At 46.6% G+C, this 17,308-nt stretch overlaps 1 protein-coding gene across 3 annotated transcripts in view; it reads left to right on the forward strand.

The window, feature by feature from the left end:
* ETS1 (ETS proto-oncogene 1, transcription factor) overlaps positions 1-17,308 on the forward strand; it is a 140,243-nt gene that overhangs the window by 101,232 nt on the left and 21,703 nt on the right. For all 3 annotated transcript variants that reach the window (XM_027531197.1, XM_027531196.1, XM_027531198.1), the window contains 5 exons: positions 547-666; positions 2,961-3,161; positions 6,827-6,904; positions 8,075-8,323; positions 13,013-13,273. In XM_027531197.1, coding sequence (XP_027386998.1) covers positions 547-666; positions 2,961-3,161; positions 6,827-6,904; positions 8,075-8,323; positions 13,013-13,273 — 909 coding nt within the window. The remainder of the gene's footprint in view (positions 1-546; positions 667-2,960; positions 3,162-6,826; positions 6,905-8,074; positions 8,324-13,012; positions 13,274-17,308) is intronic.

Below are 17,308 nucleotides of genomic sequence, written 5' to 3' on the forward strand. Positions count from 1 at the left end.
CTGTTCTTTCTCTAATCTCTTGGATGTAGCAAGGGCTAAAGAATTATTTATCCAATGAATACTCTTATTTCTTTTTCAGAGGTAACAGCAAGTGTGCAGAAACATTAATATTCTCAGTGAATGTGAAGGATGAATAGAGGCTATGGGGAACTGGTAGAGCTATTCAGAAAGAATTGACGTATTTTGTCAGAGATACAGACATTCAAGGCAAGAGTCGGGAATTTTTTTTTTTTTTTACAGACCCTACCACATTATGGAAAGCCCCCCAAATTTTACCTGCCCTGGTGACGATGCTACTACAGTTATTTCTCAGCTTGCCTCCTTCAGCCCATTCATGCTCTATTATATTTTATGGGTGGTTAACTACCTATTTAGTTTCATTTTTAAAATTGAGGTATAACTGACATGTATTTATTACTTTCAGGTGCACAGCATAATGATTTGATATTTGTGTATATTGCAGAACGATCACCACCATCAGTCTAGCTGACACCCATCATCTTTTTCATTTTTGTTTGTATTCATATGATATTTTTTGCCTTGCAGATATGGAATGTGCAGATGTCCCGCTCTTAACTCCTAGCAGCAAAGAAATGATGTCTCAGGCCTTGAAAGCTACTTTCAGTGGTTTCTCTAAAGAGCAGCAACGTCTGGGAATTCCAAAAGGTAGGTTTTGTAGTTGGAAGGAGAGAGGATGGACCAGACTTTGAGATACAGTTGGTTTTCTCGCCTGTTGGTTGAGATGGACACTTACTCACCACCCTCAATCAGCAGCCATAGACTGGGACAGACGTCTCTTGGAACAAGCGTAGACACGTGCTGATGCTCCCTGATCTCCCAGGCTTGTCCCTGCCATCTTGGTCTTAGGGCAGTGGCGCCCAAACTTGTTTGAACATTAGATAGTGGATCTTCAGAAAATTCCACAGTCCAGGCCAGATCCCAGACCCATTAAGTCACAATTGCTGGTAGCATCAGTAATTGTAAAGCTCAAGTAACTCTGTTGTACAAACAAGTTTGGAAGGCATGGTCTTGGTGTCATTCTGGCTGCCATTAGATGAACTCCATGAGCTACAGTTCTGGGAATTTACTCTTTTCCATGTCCTTTGGTGAAATGCGTTTATACTTGGGTATCTCCTCAGGGCATTCCAGGTGGCGCTGGTGGTAGAGAACCTGCTTGCCAATGCAGGAGATGTAAGAGACGCAGATTCGATCCCTGGGTCGAGATCTCACGGAGGAGGGCATGGCAACCCACTCCAGTATTCTTGCCTTGGAGAATCCCATGGACAGAGAAGCCCGGTGGGCTGTGGTCCACAGGGTTGCAAAGAGTCAGACACAACTGAAGCGACTTAGCACACACACGTTCTCCTCTGAAAGGGTTTATTCGGGAATGTAAAGGGAAGTGACTTGAGTGGTCAGAAAGGAAAAATGACTGGGGAAGACTTAAGCCTTGACCAAGTGGCATTTCCCGAGCAACTAGGAGCAGAAGGAACACGTTTCTATTGAGTAAGAGAAATAGAGGCTGCCTTTGCACCCAGCCAGAGCTACTGTTGCGGGAGCGGCTTCCACCCTGCCAGAGCTACTGTTGTGGGAGCGACTTCCACCCTGCCAGACACAGGCCTCAGGGAGATTCCGAGAATGAATCTGTCCACCTATTCACATATTCTGCTTTCCCACAAACCTCCGCTGACAGCAGAGCCCAGTCATAAAGCAGAATAAAGTGAGTTCTGACCATCCACTTTTCCATCATCTTCTCAAGTCATCTTCTGGACTGCAGGGGAGAACACTGAGAGGAGGTAGGAGGTGGGCTATAGGCACCACACCCTGCCGTCACCTGAGTTCGGTCAGTGCCGTGAGCTGGTGTAGTCATGTTAAACCAGGGCCACGCGTGAAGGTTATGTGTCGTCTGTTCTACATGGCCCCTCAATGGAGGACCTGTCTTATGTATATATTTTGCAGGTTATCTGGTATAATACAGGTGCCCAATAACATTGTTGGGCTTCCCTGGTAGCTCAGTGGTAAAGAATCTGCCTGCAATGCAGGAGACCTGGGTTCAGTCCCTGGGTTGAGAAGATCCTCTGGAGAAGGAAATGGCTACCCACTCCAGTATTCTTGCCTGGGAAATCCCATGGACAGAGGAGCCAGGTGGGCTACAGTCCATGGGATTGCAAACAGCTGGACACGACTGAGCCACTGACACACACACAGTAATGTTACTACTAAGTATCACTTGAATGGCGCACTGCTACTAATTGCTGTGATTACTGTAGTTGGCCCTCCTCATCCAAGGGTTCCATATTGGCAGATTCAGACAACCACAGATCCAATTCTGTGGGCTGAATCTGGGGATGTGAGAACCCACAGACACAGAGGGCTGAGTGTGCCCTACCCTTTTATATACATAAGGGAACATGCACCTTCCCAGATTTTGGTATCTGGGAGGGGGTCCTGAAACCAATCACATTGGATATGCAAGGACAACTATACTAACCATCATTAACTAAGATAAGAATAATTAAGCATAATGGCCACAAGTAAATTACATGAGTAAGTGCAGGGAGAGGTGAGTGTAATGTCCAGAGCACACTTGACTTTGTCGTTGTTGCTGTTAAAGGAGTCATTTGTTCCCTTGTCCCAAGTTTAATAAAGTCTGATGGAAATAAGGCAGGGAGAGAGGAGACTCCTGGAACCTGTTGGAAGGTTCCATGGGTGGAGAATACTCTTTGTTACTTTTTGGCTGATGGCAGTGATTAGCTAACTGGTGGGAGGGAGAAGATGGGGCTGACCTGGATGCAGGGAGGAGGGTTGGGAGGAGGGTTATAGAAGATACTCCATTAGGCCTTCCTCATTCCGTGAATCTGAGAACGTCTCAGTGAAGGTCGGGTGCTTTCGTGTAGTCTCCGAGGCTCAGGGAAGAGTTGAGACCCTGATCTGCTGGGGCATCATCTGATCTCTTCCCACAGATCCCCGGCAGTGGACAGAGACCCATGTTCGGGACTGGGTGATGTGGGCTGTCAACGAGTTCAGCCTGAAGGGTGTGGACTTCCAGAAGTTCTGTATGAACGGGGCAGCCCTCTGCGCACTGGGGAAAGACTGCTTTCTCGAGCTGGCCCCAGACTTCGTTGGGGACATCTTGTGGGAACACCTGGAGATCCTGCAGAAAGGTAAATGCATGAGGACAGGGTGGGGTAGGGGAGGTGGGGCCTGCATGGGGCAGCTTCCGGAATCAACTGGGGAGCGGGGTGCCACGTCGAGGTCATCATCTGGGCGTCCAGCCACAGCACATACAGTCTGTGGAGACTGCCGTATGGTGCCTGGTAGGGAGCAGGTGCTCCATAAATGTTAATTTCTTTAATGTTTATTTATTTTTAATTGATTAATTCTTGGTTTATAATATTGGTTTGATTTCTGTCACACATCAACATGAATTAACCATAGGTGTACACATGTCCCCTCCCTCTTGAGTCTCCCTCCCACCTCCCGCCCATTCCTGTCCCTCTAGGTTATTCCAGAGCCCCAGTTTGAGTTCCCAGAGTCCTACAGCAAATTCCCATTGGCTATCTATTTACATATATTAGTGTATATGTGGATGCCTCCACTTTTCATCTTTACCTCCTAAAGCTTCTCAGTTTGCAAAGTTCTAGTCTCAGTCCTTATCTTAGACTCATGTACTGCTTGAACAAGCAGTGCCCACAACCAGCAAAAGAGTATTTCTTTCCTTTCTTTCTTTCTATTTTTTTTTTTTTTTGGCAATCGTGAAACACACTCCCCTGATCCATGGCCACATCCAAGCTCAGTGTTTCAGAGCTTCCTAATAAGCAGTCTTCTCTGCCCACTAACGGGATTGGAATTGCAGTCGTGAGGTACACCTTTTCCATCTGAAGCAGAAGCCAGGGTTATGTCAGGACGTCGTGTTGCAACCTTGTAATGACATGGCCTCTCCTACCAGCCTCTTCCAACCTTTTTGGACTGAGTGACTCATGCACCACAGTCCGGGCTGAGTATAGAAACAGCAGCAGGCGGCAAACTTGGGTGTTTTTACGCTTATTTTTCTGAATTTCTTCTTAAAATAAATTGCAGTTACCAGCAGTCAGCAGTGCCCTCCAGCTGACTGTAAGCCTAGAAGCCCGTTGCCCTCTCTGACCCAGGCCCACCCTTTCCCTGTGGTCACCAGCTCCAACCCCTGGCACAGACGCGGGGGGCAGGGAGCAGAGCTCAGGCTTAGCACTTTTTATTCCATATAATACCTTCCTTTGTTTAAGGATATTTTCCATTCTGCAATGCCCAGGAGAGACCCAAATTAGACTCCTCTGGGCACAGAACTGTTACTCCACACCCCCCCCCCCCCCCCCTGCCCCGCGCTTTCTCCTCAGCAATAGCTGAAAAATAAATAAATAAGCAGAATTGAGAAGTAGGTGAATCTGGCCCAGGACTGCTGGGCGGCGGTACTGGCTTCCCTGAAGCCACGCCGTGATCTCGGCGTAACTGCACACAAACCACTCATAATGTGTTGACGTGAGCGCCTGTTTATAGAGGGAAAGGATACGGCAGGCTCAGAGCAGGTCTGATGCAAGCGTTGGCTTATAAACATGGCAGTGGACTCTATCAGACCGTGTCACCCAAATATATGCTGCCAAAGCACCGCTTCCCTCTCGTCAGCACCCCAGGGCAGCCAGGTGTTCTATGGTGTCTCAGTCGGCTCTGATCGGTTACAACTCATCTATACAGCATTTCCTTGTTTCCAAAGGGCTTGAAAATACGTTTTCTTTTTTTAAAATTATGAAATTATGATAACACATTTACAGGAGCCTTGGAAAATATAAGACAAAGGTACATGTAGCTCCACTACGTAATTATTTTTTAAGTAGATAAATTCAGATTTTTAGTTGGGGTTTCAATATCAAACTCTCAAAAATTAATAGGATGAATAGACAGAAAAGTTTGCACTGTGAACCAGTCCGTTTGGGTTCTCAAAGCAGCCGTGGGACACAGGAAGGGCATGTCCTCTTAGAGTGAGTCCTTGTCTGTAAACTGAGGACAGGTCAGGTGGTTTCCTCCACATCACTTGTTTCCTTACACCTGGGTCTTTTCAGCCAAACTTCCCGTCCTGTGTTCTTTGTGTAGTGATACGGACTCATGGAGGGGAGCTTCTGGCTTTGTTGTTACTCAGTCACCAAGTCACATCCGACTCTGTGACCCCATGGACTGCAGCACGCCAGGTCTCCCTGCCCCTCACCATCTCCCAGATCTTGCCCAAGTTCGTGTCCATTGAATCGGTGAAGCCATCCATCCGTCTCATCCTCTGTTGTCTCCTTCTCCTTCTCCTTCTGCCTTCAATCTTTCCCAGCATCAGGGTCTTTTCCAGTGAATTGGCTGTTTACTTTCCTGCAGAGGAATCATACCAGTGAATTTAGGAGAATGAGAGAGTAATGGAGTGAGTGTGAGAACATCTCACCCATTTTCAAGGGAGACGAAGGACTGTGCTTCTTCAGATCCTCCAAGAGCTGAGCGTGATGTTTGTATTGAGGCTACAGCTTTTGTTCTATGATTAAAGTAAGGCAACCCAGTGCAGAAAAAAACATAGCTGTTCTGGGTGGGGTGGCAGGCCAAAGGTACAGGGGATGTTTCAATCTGATAAGCTGCTGAAGCAGAGTTTAATCATTTTATCTCAGCTGGGAACTGTTTTTCTGTGCAGGCATGAACTTGTTTTCCCAGCAGTCTCTGCTCCCAACAAGCTATCAAATACCCGAGGAAAAACCCAAACCAGCCCCCTCTGTCTACATCTGATTCTTAAGTGAAATGTAATCCGACTGTTCCATACAGTAGTCAGGGGCTACCACCAGATTCCAGGGTCGTTAGGGGATCTACAAGTTCACTTTCGTTCAGTGGAGAAGTTTCTCTTGCTTGGTTACCTTCCTCTGCGTTCTATCTCATTCCCGTGGAGCTTGGCACCAGGACAGAACTTTGGTTATGTGTCTTTTCTGTCATATTTCACCAAGTAGAATCACCCTACTAGTGTCTTATCTGGGCCTGAACTTGAAATCTGAGGGCAATGGAAAAAACACCAAATACCAGATATCTGTTGGAAGAAGTGGAGGCTCTGAAATCTACCTGCTTGCACTTCCCTGGTGGTTCAGTGGTTGGAACTCCATACTTCTGGTGCAGGGGGCAGGGGTTCAATCCCTGGTTAGGGAACTAAGATCCCCTGTGCGGTGCAGCATGGCCAAAAATAAATAAAATAGCAATAAGAATAATAAGAAAATAATAAAAATCTTCCTGCCTAAAAAGATTGCCCTGTGTTTCTGAAAAACGTTGGACCTGATCTGTTTGAATGTTGGCGACTGATTTTGGTAAACTCCCAAGGTGTCGGGAAGATCCCCTGGAGAAAGAAATGGCAACCCACTCCAGTATTCTTGCCTGGGAAATCCCATGGACAGAAGAGCTTGACGGTCGCAGAGTCGTACACGACTGAGCGACTAAACAACAACAATAAGATGTCTTCAAGCCTTGGAGGCTGGCGGCACACGCACGCATCAGAAAGAGGGTGGATGCCTTCCCAGCCCTTTGAGATTACTCATGGGCGTGCTTTCCAAGACATTAAATCCCCTTTTCCAGCTACTGAAATCATAAACTTAGCCATACTTTGGTGAGCTCATCTATAGACAAGGCTCCAGTCAGGGGAGGCTCAGACACTAGCTCAGTTAGGGAACATGCAGATTTTCTCTCAGAGGGACTGAGATCACTGTGGTCCTCGCCTCCAGGGTCCTCTTCTGCTGAGCACTGCTTGCATGCTGACCTCTTTGTTCCCTTCCTTCCTGGTCTGTTGCAGAGGATGTGAAGCCATACCAAGTTAATGGAGTCAACCCTCCCTACCCAGAGTCCCGCTATACCTCGGATTACTTCATTAGTAAGTTCCTTTTGGCTCCTCTTCTCTCTTCCTGCTCACTGTGATGGGAACTTAGGAAAGGAACCCTGTCCTAGGCCATCTCAGGCTCCTGCCTGGCAATTCTACAGAAAATAATAGCTCCGGACATGCAGATTCTTGGGGATTTCCCTGGTGGCCCAGTGGTTAAGACTTCATTACCATCCAAAGCAGGGGTGCAGGTTTGATCCCTAGTTGGGAAGCTAAGATGCCATGTGCCTCGTGGCCAAAAAACCAAAACGTAAAGCAGGAGAAATATTGTAACAAATTCAATAAAGTCTTGAAAAATGGTCCATATTAAAAAAAACCAAAACCTCAGAAAACATGTAGACACTTGCTTATTTGCTTTGTTATTCCTGCAAAGCACAAGGTTTCAGCCTGTTGCACGTTTTGCTCACCTGCATGCTCCTACACTGGGGTCTTGCTGATATCTTCAGCGTGACAGATAGTCACAGAGAGACTGCGATTTGCTTCTCTCCAGTGGTCCTGTTTGACCCTGGGCCATGTGGTGGCCAACAGAAGTTCAGGTCAGGGATTTTGATCTTGTTCTTTCCTTTTTGCTAGAATGTGCAACAGTGTTCCCTTTGAACTGTGTTAGGGTTAGGGAACATGCCCTTTCCTTCAGGGCATGCCCTGCAGCTTCAGGTTCTGTCTCTGAGCAGAAAGCCTTGTCCTCCTGGTGCCTGAACCCTCACCAGGCTGCAGGAATGGCCGGAGGAAGAGAATTAGTGTAGGGCTGTGCTTATCTGATGGCTTTGCTTTCAAAGGGTATCTTAAGTAGGTTTGTTTTCCTTTATCGTTTTACTTTATTATGATCTGTATACTCACAACAACGATGAGTTTATTGTGTGCTAGAAAGGTTGGTTGTGTGCTGTCCTTGGATCTTCATCACAATGCCCTGGGGAAGATTGCCATCATCCCTATTTTAGAGATGAGAGAATTGAGTCAGAAAAGGGAAGTGTCTGTCAAGGGCCATGGCCCTTAAGTAGTGGAGCAAGATTGAAAACCCAGGCCCTTTTGACTTCAAGTATTTGTCTTTTATTCCCTGAAGTAGTCAGCTTGGTTAACGTCACGGGGCCGTTGTAAATGGGGAGGGAATAGCCTGTTTTCAGTACTCACCTCTCCTCTCTCCAATTGCACACTCTATGTTTCCAGGCTACGGTATCGAGCATGCCCAGTGCGTCCCTCCCTCGGAGTTCTCCGAGCCCAGCTTCATCACAGAGTCCTACCAGACTCTCCACCCCATCAGCTCAGAGGAGCTCCTCTCCCTCAAATATGAGAACGACTACTCCTCGGTCATCCTCCGGGACACTCTGCAGACGGACACCTTGCAGACTGACTACTTTGCCATCAAACAAGAAGTGGTGACCCCAGACAACATGTGCATGGGGAGGGCCAGTCGTGGTAGGTCACATTTCTGCTCTAGAAGTTTCTAAGAATTGCCTCACTGGGTGCATTTCCTAGGTTCCATTTTTTTTTTTCCTCCCTCACTCTTAGCCATGGGCATGCCTGAGTTTTTGCTTTTCTGTCTTAAAATGTCTAGCTGTTAAGAACTTTGTATCATGAAGTCTTAGCCGAGGCTTTATGATAACAAAGACTGTGGATCCATGGTGGAATTGAAATCCGGCAGGAAGACTGGTCACATTTCTTAGTTAGGTATGATATTTCACCAAATAATAATTTTAGGTGCTTTATTTTCCTTGAGAGGATTTTGCTTAAGGAGGACACAGTCACATAAAAACGATTCTGAGAACCCTCCCAGAGAGAATTGATCTCTGCGTCGTCCTGGTGTTCGAATATTCCCGAGTCGGACTACCCTTCCTGGCTTGGTGTCTGATGACCTCTGCTTCTCAGCCTGGGCTTCCCAACCTCCTGTGACTTCTTTGGTTTGGGAAGATAGAAGATGGTTAACCAACAGCTTATTTGGAACCAGTCATCAGCAGTGTGGTCTAAGTGTGTATTTAGCTAGAGGACCAGGGAAAGAGGTGGCCAGAAGCTTCCAAAACTAGATACTCTCTCTTACTGCCGTGACTCTTATGACAAAGGTAACATATTCACTGACAGTGAGCTACATGGTTCTAAGTAGAGCTGACTGACCTTAGAAAGCCAAAAAAGGTTAAATACCCTCAACTTTAAAGATTGGGACCTAAACACTCAGAGACACAACCCATCTAGTGACCTGTCCAGACTGTTTGCTCTGATAGAAGGACAGTCCTGTATAAAGACGGACTTGCTCATGGGAGAAGAACTAGCTGATTTTCTTTTTTTTTTAATATTCTGGATGTTACCTTTTATCCAAAATGAAACAGAAATAAGACATGATTTCAGATATTATAGAACTCTTCCTAAAATCAGAGTAAATTAGGTTTCAGAGAAAAGGGAACAGAAGCCCAGAAATGTTAGGTAACACATTATTATTATTATTATTGAGTTCTAATTCAAATATACAGAAGCTTACCCAGGTTCCTGCCAGTCCTATAATCTACTTTTCTGCCAAATATTTGAAATGATGCTGCAGATCAGTCAACAGGAGAACTAGCTTGACTCTTCTGATGGATAAACTGGAAAGAGTTACAGACAGGAAGAGGAGCAGGAGGAAGTCTTTCCGAGTGGCCGGCCTCGCAGTGATGTCTGCTCAGTGCTGACCCCTCTCCCTGTCCTGAGGCCTAGGCTCAGCTCCTTCGAGCGTCCAGGCTCCCACTTCCTCCCAGCAGGCCTGCGGAGGGGAAGTCCCAGCAGAATCGCAGCCTGTGATCTGCCTCCTAGGGACACGGGGTGTTTGTGTTTCAGACAGAAGGGGATGGGTGGGACCAGCTTTACCTTCCCCTTCTTTATTTTTGGATGCAGGTCTATTTAAATACTTACACTCACATGTGTACCTTTTTTCTCAGGCGGGTCACGGCAACAGAACGCCAGTCTTTCTCATGGGGCTTTCTGTGAGTGTGCAGTGAGGCTGTGCACGCGCGTGCACATGTGTGTAGCGGGGGTGCCCAGCGTGCTGTCACTTTGGGCAGGACTGTTGCCGGTGTGTGTGTGTGTGGGGGGCGGTGGTCCAGCATGCTGTCACTTTGGGCAGGACTGTTGCGGGGTGTGTGTGTGTGTGGGGGGTAGGTGGGGGGGGGGCCCAGCGTGCTGTCACTTTGGGCAGGACTGTTGCCGGTGTGTGTGTGGGGGGGCCCAGCGTGCTGTCACTTTGGGCAGGACTGTTGTCCTTGTGTCTGGCTTTGCTTTGTGTTACTGGCCTCTTCCCTGTCCTTCTCTTGGTTCCTGCGACCCCAGATGAATGATGGTGGGCCAGACGGTGAACTGCACAGAGAAACAGGAAGGCTTGCTCTCTGGCCTCATTCTCCTTTGCTCACACCAAGCATCTCACCACACAAACTTGGGGGCAGACCGTTTTGTTCACGGTTGCTTTTTTACGAGTGAGAAGTGCTGCAAACAGGACGTATTCCAGCGGGGTGGTTGACTCTGCCATGGCAGGGTTGGGGTAGACTGAAAGCATCACTGTTAGTTGAAGATGATGAACAATAATCGCAGTGTTCCCAGACTGCATTCGGGTAGACAGAGTGTTTCTATTCCACTTCCTTGGACTCAGAGAACTGTCTTCTTTGGGCTGGTCTGTTGAGTGGGCTGCCACAGGGCTCCCCCACCTCTTGCTTTGGGTGCCCTGAGGTCTGTGTGGTGGGGTCAGGGAGCTTTGCAAGGACCTTGCCGAGATGTTTCTCAGGAAAGCCAGCCGATGGATGTCTTAGAGGACACGAGCTTCCCCGCCCCTGAACACAGTAGCCTAACTGAGCGACTCATCTAGTTGGAACCAACCCATTTTGGGAGAAAAATACCCGTAAATGAAGGTTCCCAGCTCTAGGATTGTGAAAGAGAGCTGAAATGAAAGCAGCCTCCTGCTATAAACCGCAGCTCTCAACAGAGTTGCATTTGGCTCATGTTTGAGAGGCTGCCAGGGGGCGGTTATGGCCTCGTTCAGTGTCCCTGCTTACTGGGGTTCCTTGGAACCTCAGCTGTCCAGCGAGTGGAAATTCCAGTCTCCACGCCCTCCCAGTATAAAAATGACTGACGGAATCATCTCAGGGACTTTTGAGTGTAAATGCAGGGGACTTGGTGGGGTGTTCCTCATGAAAATATAAACTCTTTCTTAGGCTTTTGGTATGTTTAAGATGGACAGCTGGAATGAGCAAACACCTTTTTATGGGAGGCCACAAAATTTCCTGTTCTGTTGAAAAGAGGCTGCTGCATTCTTGGTTGGGGTCTGTTTTCTTGAGACTTTTAATGTGAATTTCTGGAAGGGACAATTCCTTCTTTTTAAAGTTTTTTTATTTACAACAGTTTTGGGGAGTATAGTTGTTTTATAATGTTGTGTTTCAGGTATAAAGCAGAGAATCAGTTTATATATATATATATATATACATACACACATATATCCACTCTTACTCTTTTCCCATGTAGGTCATTACAGAGTATTAACTAGATGATAAAAATAATAATAATAAAAAGTTGCAAATATGACAGTGGACTTGGCATATGGGGCAGACAGCTCCGAGGCTTTCTGGGGATTGCCGTTCTTTGAATGAGTGGTTGGAAGAAGGAATGAGACGAAGCAGATAACTAACTATATTTTTGTTCCAAGCAGTGTTGGAAGGGATAAGAGGCTCAGGAAATTTACAAGAGTAGATAATGCAAAAATTACATATTTAACTTCTTTTATCTGGGGTTAAAAATCTTTTTTGGAAGTTATATATCTTCCTTCTTAATTACTGTCTATTTAATTTTGGTTTGGACACCAAAATTAAATATTTGAATTTCATTGTCTTAATGAATTTCCTCTGTTGTGAAGGGGAGGATACACCAGAAACTTACTAGTATTACTTTGTATATACCAACTTTCTTCTGGGATTTAAACGTCAGAGTAGGCCAGCCAGCCTTGACTCACAGGTATTTCTGCATACACATTTGTCACATCCTTTGGCCTCTTGACTTTGCTGGACTCAATCAGCCATTTAATCTCCCATGATTTAATTGAGGTTGCCTGGAAAGTATCTGGAAATAAAACATAAAAAATATTCCTGTGAGCCTTTTCAGCAGTTAGCTGCATTTGTTTTTGTCCCCGCCCCACCGCCCTGCCACCGCCCCCTCCGTTTTCAGCCTCCTTTTAAATGGCATTTTTTGCCAATGGAAATTTCTCTAGGAGCTATTATGCAATCATAGCAGCTGTTTATAACCTGGTTTGGGAAATTAATGAACTTGCATGATCTTGTGGTCAGTTAAGAATGCCTTAAGCAACTCACAGAGTAAAGGATTTCTGCCATTGCTACGGACCTTAACTCTTTAATCAACTTCTTTGTTTTTTTAATTGCCTTCGTTTCCCTAATAAAGCACAAATTTCAAGTACAGATAGTGCTTGGTAAAGAATATGGATTTCTGTTTAGAAAAATGATATTTTTTTTTTAATCTCCTGGAAAAAAAACATCTCATAACTTCTTTTTCTATTTGAGAAGGCATAGAGGCAGTACGATGTACATTTCAAAGAGTGTTTGGAAAAAAGGCTAAAAAATAGTGTTTTCGTTCCAAGGTCAAGGAAGGTCAATCCTCTCCTAGTGTAATGGAATTTTTTTTTCTTATGACCAAAATATTTTGCCAAATGGGGCCTTTTGAAATCATCTCCTTGGCTTGAGTTAGGGTAGAGGGTGAGTTGAGCCTGATGCAGCTCAGATTTCTTCATCCCCTCATTGGGTCTAACTCATCGGCCAGAAATCTCGTCATAACAGACGTGTTTCTCAGCCTGTAGGTTTCTGGTTGTGGAATTCTTGTCGTTCCAAACACTGCTGTCTCCCCCTGGCAGAGATGAGTAGCAACACCCGGCTCTGAGTCTCGGTCCTAGAGGCTTTGGAGCAAGACCGGACCATGCAGGGGGCTCTCAGGCTGGGTCCAGGCAGCCCCTTTTCCCCCGAGCAAATGCACGCACCTCCATCCCCGCCGGCCGCTCTGTATCCCTCCTGCGCATCCTCACCGAGAGGGTTTCACAGTGTCTCTTCCCATCCCTCCTCCCCGCTCTCCTCTTGCCTCCTCCTCCTCCTCCAGGTAAGCTCGGGGGCCAGGACTCCTTCGAGAGCATAGAGAGCTATGACAGCTGCGACCGCCTCACCCAGTCCTGGAGTAGCCAGTCGTCTTTCAACAGCCTGCAGCGCGTCCCCTCCTACGACAGCTTCGACTCCGAGGACTATCCAGCTGCCTTGCCCAACCACAAGCCCAAGGGCACCTTCAAGGACTATGTGCGTGACCGCGCTGACCTCAATAAGGACAAGCCCGTCATTCCTGCTGCGGCCCTGGCCGGCTACACAGGTAGGACGCCTGGCCTCCTCCCGCCCACTGGGGTGGGCTCCCTGGACACTTCTGTCTGTCCCCAGCCCCTAAGGTCACCCCCTTCCTAGGGGACAAGAAGACTCTGAGGGGTTGGGTCAGCCTCTCAGGCCACTCTGCAGATAGCCATTGAGTTTTGGAAGCAAATAATATCATTCTATTTCAAGGGATTCTTTCCAAGAGTGGTAGGAAAACTGATATTTTGAATCTGTAACTAGGGGAAGGGAATTCTGTCAATCTGGTGCTTCTGGAAATTCTGCCTTCCCGGCCTAGCATCAAGGGGCTTCTTCTCACCTGCTCTTGGAGGGCTCTCTGAACACAGAGCCAGCAGCAGCGTCACTGAAAGCCATCACTGAATGGGTCTACTCCCTGGACTCATCGGCAGTAGAATCCTCATTATCAGGCAGGAGTGGAAATGGGAAAAGTGCCCTCAGTCACCCTACACTCAGGCTAGATCCTGGCCTCTAGAGAAAACCTTTCTTCTCACTGAGCTTTATTATTGACTTTTTTCCCCCAGGAGTGAAAGTTGTAGTCATGCTGAACAAAAGAAAGATCATAGAGAAAGGAAGGTGTATGTTGAGAGCTTGGGCTTTGACTGAGAATCTGGTCCAAGAATCTGAATTCATTGTCCAAGCGAGGTGGGGCACAGAGGCTGTGTAACCTTGGGAAGGTTTGAAGAGTGTATCTGAGATCTGTCCGAGGAGTAGGAATATATTAATGATCAGATCTTTTCTGTAAGATTGTGCCTGCTCAGTCTCTTCAGTCCAGTACTTTGCAACCCATGGACTATAGCCCACCTGGCTCCTCTGTCTATGGGATTCTCCAGGCAAGAATACTGGAGTGGGTTGCTATGTCCTCCTTCAGGGGAACTTCCTGACCCAGGGATCGAACTCACGTCTCCTGCAGCTCCTGCATTGCAGGTAGATTCTTTACTGCAGAGCCACCAGGGGAGCCTGTAAGATCGTAGTGTTTTCTAAAATTCAGAAATTGTGTTGTGAGTGGAGCTTGTTTTAAGCTTCGAATGTGCAGCGGTGGTCTTGGCCTCTTGGAATTTATCCACCCTGGGTGGGTCACCATGTGAAGACCCTTTGTGTGGATGAAGACAGATACCTCAGTGTGCATTTCTAGAGAGGTGTCTATCTGATCTTAAGACTGAGCTCTATCCCTGTTTCTGTGTGAGGGAAAACTCAAGGAAACTCAGCTGACCTTTGAGAACAACTCACATGCTTGGAAAAGTTCCTCCTCCTTCATGGATCAGGGTTGTGTCTCTTACATTGTATCCATCCAGCTCCTTGTACAGTTCAGTGCATGCATAGGTGCTCAGGAGTCGTGTTTGGATTTTGAAGTAGTGACCAGGACTATTACACAGAGTTGTGGGCCAGAAAGGAGCTTAATAGTCAACTACTTTTTTCTTCCTACAATATTTCCCAAGTCCTTCCTTGAGCATCATGAGTAGGTGGGAAATCGCTGTTCTGCAAGGGGGTCAGTCCCTTCCCTCTGGGCAGCAGACAGGAGAAAGTTTGTGCCTTTCTATTAATGACATTTGGAATAAAGAAAGTATGTAAAGTGTCTTTTAGGATGTATGAGAGTGCTGCTTGTGTTCAGTCGCATCCGACTTTTTGTGACCCCATGGACTTGTAGCCTGCCAAGCGCCTCTGCCCATGGGATTTTCCAGCCAAGAATACTCGAGTGGGCCATCATTTCCTTCTCCAGGGGATCTTCCCGACCCAGGGATCGAACCTGCATCTTTTGCATCTCCTGCATTGGCAGGCGGGTTCTTTACCCCTGCGACACCTGGAAAACCCCTTATAGTAACGCTTAGGTATTTTGAGAATTGGACTCCAGTTGGGTACACTGATGGAGGAGGAGAAAAAGATTGCGTAGTTAGGAGGGGGAGAGGCAGAGGTAGCTGTGAAGTGAATCGGGGCTGTGGAGGTGGCAGGCATCTCTGAGTGGCTGTGTTTGCCTCTCTCCTTGTGGTGCAAGTGCTGTCATTTGCCCAAGTGAAAAGGCTACCACCTCTCCTCCCCCTGCCACCCTGACTTCCAGGACCAAATCCTCAATGTAGCTTCTCCTTATTAAAAGTCTTGCCTTATTCCCTCTGACATAATCTCTACCGTAACCACTGTCACCAGGCATGATCACCAGGCATGATCATAATTCTTCTCCTCTAACAGTTTTCATCATTTTCTTTTCGTTTGGTATGCAGTTCTGAAAATTTTGCTAGTTAAGGTAGTTTTGTGGATAATGACATTAAGTATACTGACTTTTAAGTTCTAAAGTTTGGGTTATGGCCAGAGAAAGCCTTATGATTTAGGTCAACCTGCATGGGGTAAGATTGTGGTAAGGAATCGTGGCTACTCTACAAAAAGTTTAGAAGTTTCTAGAAATGGTGAAAGCCTGATCTCCACCTCAAATAGAAACTCTTCTGAAAAGGGCATGTGTATAAGTTACTGGAGTCTGATGGGAGAGGCCTGCAGAGCTCATACTCTACAAGAGTGATTTGAAGAGTTTCAGCTAAGCTGATCTTGACAAGAATTATCTGAGAGTTGGAAATCTCTCCAAGTGTCATAGTTTTAAGGAGAGAAGGAAAAGGATGACGTGGAATGTTAAGACCTAGGAGTACGAATTTGGACATGAAGACAGCCATCAGGAGAGCCAACACCAAAATGCCACCTGTGAGCCTTCTAACAGGTGGGCATTTCTCATCCAAAGCCAAACAGATCAGAACACCTAAACCTCTTTTCAGGACAAATACAGGAATGTCCTGGAAGTCTGAGTTGTGTTTGATGTCATCCCTTATTTGGGCTTCCCAGGTGGCTCAGTGGTAAAGAATTCACCTGCCACTGAGGAGATGTGGGTTCGATCCCTGGGTCAGGAAGATCCCCTGGAAAAGGAAATGGCAACCCACTCCAGTATTTTTGCCTGGAGAATCCCATGGACAGAGGAGCCTGGAGGGCTACAGTCCATGGGGTTGCAGAGGCGTTGGACATGACTGGGCACACATGCACTTCTTTGGGTGGACTGTTTTAATGATTGCTTCTTCCTACCTTTCGTTCCTTCCATCGTTCCTTCCATCCTTTTCTTCCTCGCTCTTGTTTCCTCTTTCTTTCTCTGTCTCTATCTCTAAGGGAGTAGAATATTCATTGAATGGGACAAAGGAGAAGATGATTATCAGTTAATGATCTCAAAAACTCCAGTAGTCATTTGAACTAAAATACAATTTTTAAAGTATCTTACCATTCAGCTTTTTCTTCTTTGTAACTGGGGATTTTACTTTTCAAGCCATCTCAGATAGAGGTGCAAACAATAGCCCAGAAAACAGAAGTCCTCCATGCTCCCCCCAGCCCTCACACACTGTGTGATTTTAGGCAAATTTACCTTGTACCCTCTTCTACTTTTAGCGAAGTGGAAGTGTCCCTCCCTCTCTTGGTAGGAGATCTGTGAGCATGTAATTGAACTAACTCAGTTAATGAGACAAATGAGTGCCAGACAAGTTGCTAGACGCAGGAGAGAAAGCTCAATCGTAACAAATCAATTATTTCAGCAGATGTTTCTGAGCACATGTTGAGTACAGATAAGTGCTCGTAGGCCTGGAAGGTTCACTATCTTGACGAATTCAAGATATTGTCATTGTCCTTAGACTTGAACTGGATTTTCTTATTGCTGTGGTTTGATGAAAGTCAGGATTTATTTGGCATGTGGTGTTAGTCGCTCAGTCATGTCCGACTCCCTGCCACCCCATGGTTGGTGTATGAGGAGTGGTTCAAATTTGGGTGGCTTTCTTCCCCACCCCCCCAGCCTCTCCCACCTCCCTCCACCCCCTCGGCCCCATGTTCACTGTCTGGTAAATATCTCTTGTCCACAGTGAAAACTATATCTTGCCCCTCATTGTGACCTCTTATCATCTCAGATAAATCCTAGGGAACAGGCCAGGGAACAGAACATGCTTCCCTGGGCCCCTCCACTGCCTGGGACGTGTGCAGTGACTGTAGTTCTTATAAATGAGTCTCTGAG

This window comes from Bos indicus x Bos taurus, chromosome 29, assembly GCF_003369695.1.
Source record: "Bos indicus x Bos taurus breed Angus x Brahman F1 hybrid chromosome 29, Bos_hybrid_MaternalHap_v2.0, whole genome shotgun sequence".
In the NCBI taxonomy this organism is placed as follows: Eukaryota; Metazoa; Chordata; class Mammalia; order Artiodactyla; family Bovidae; genus Bos; species Bos indicus x Bos taurus.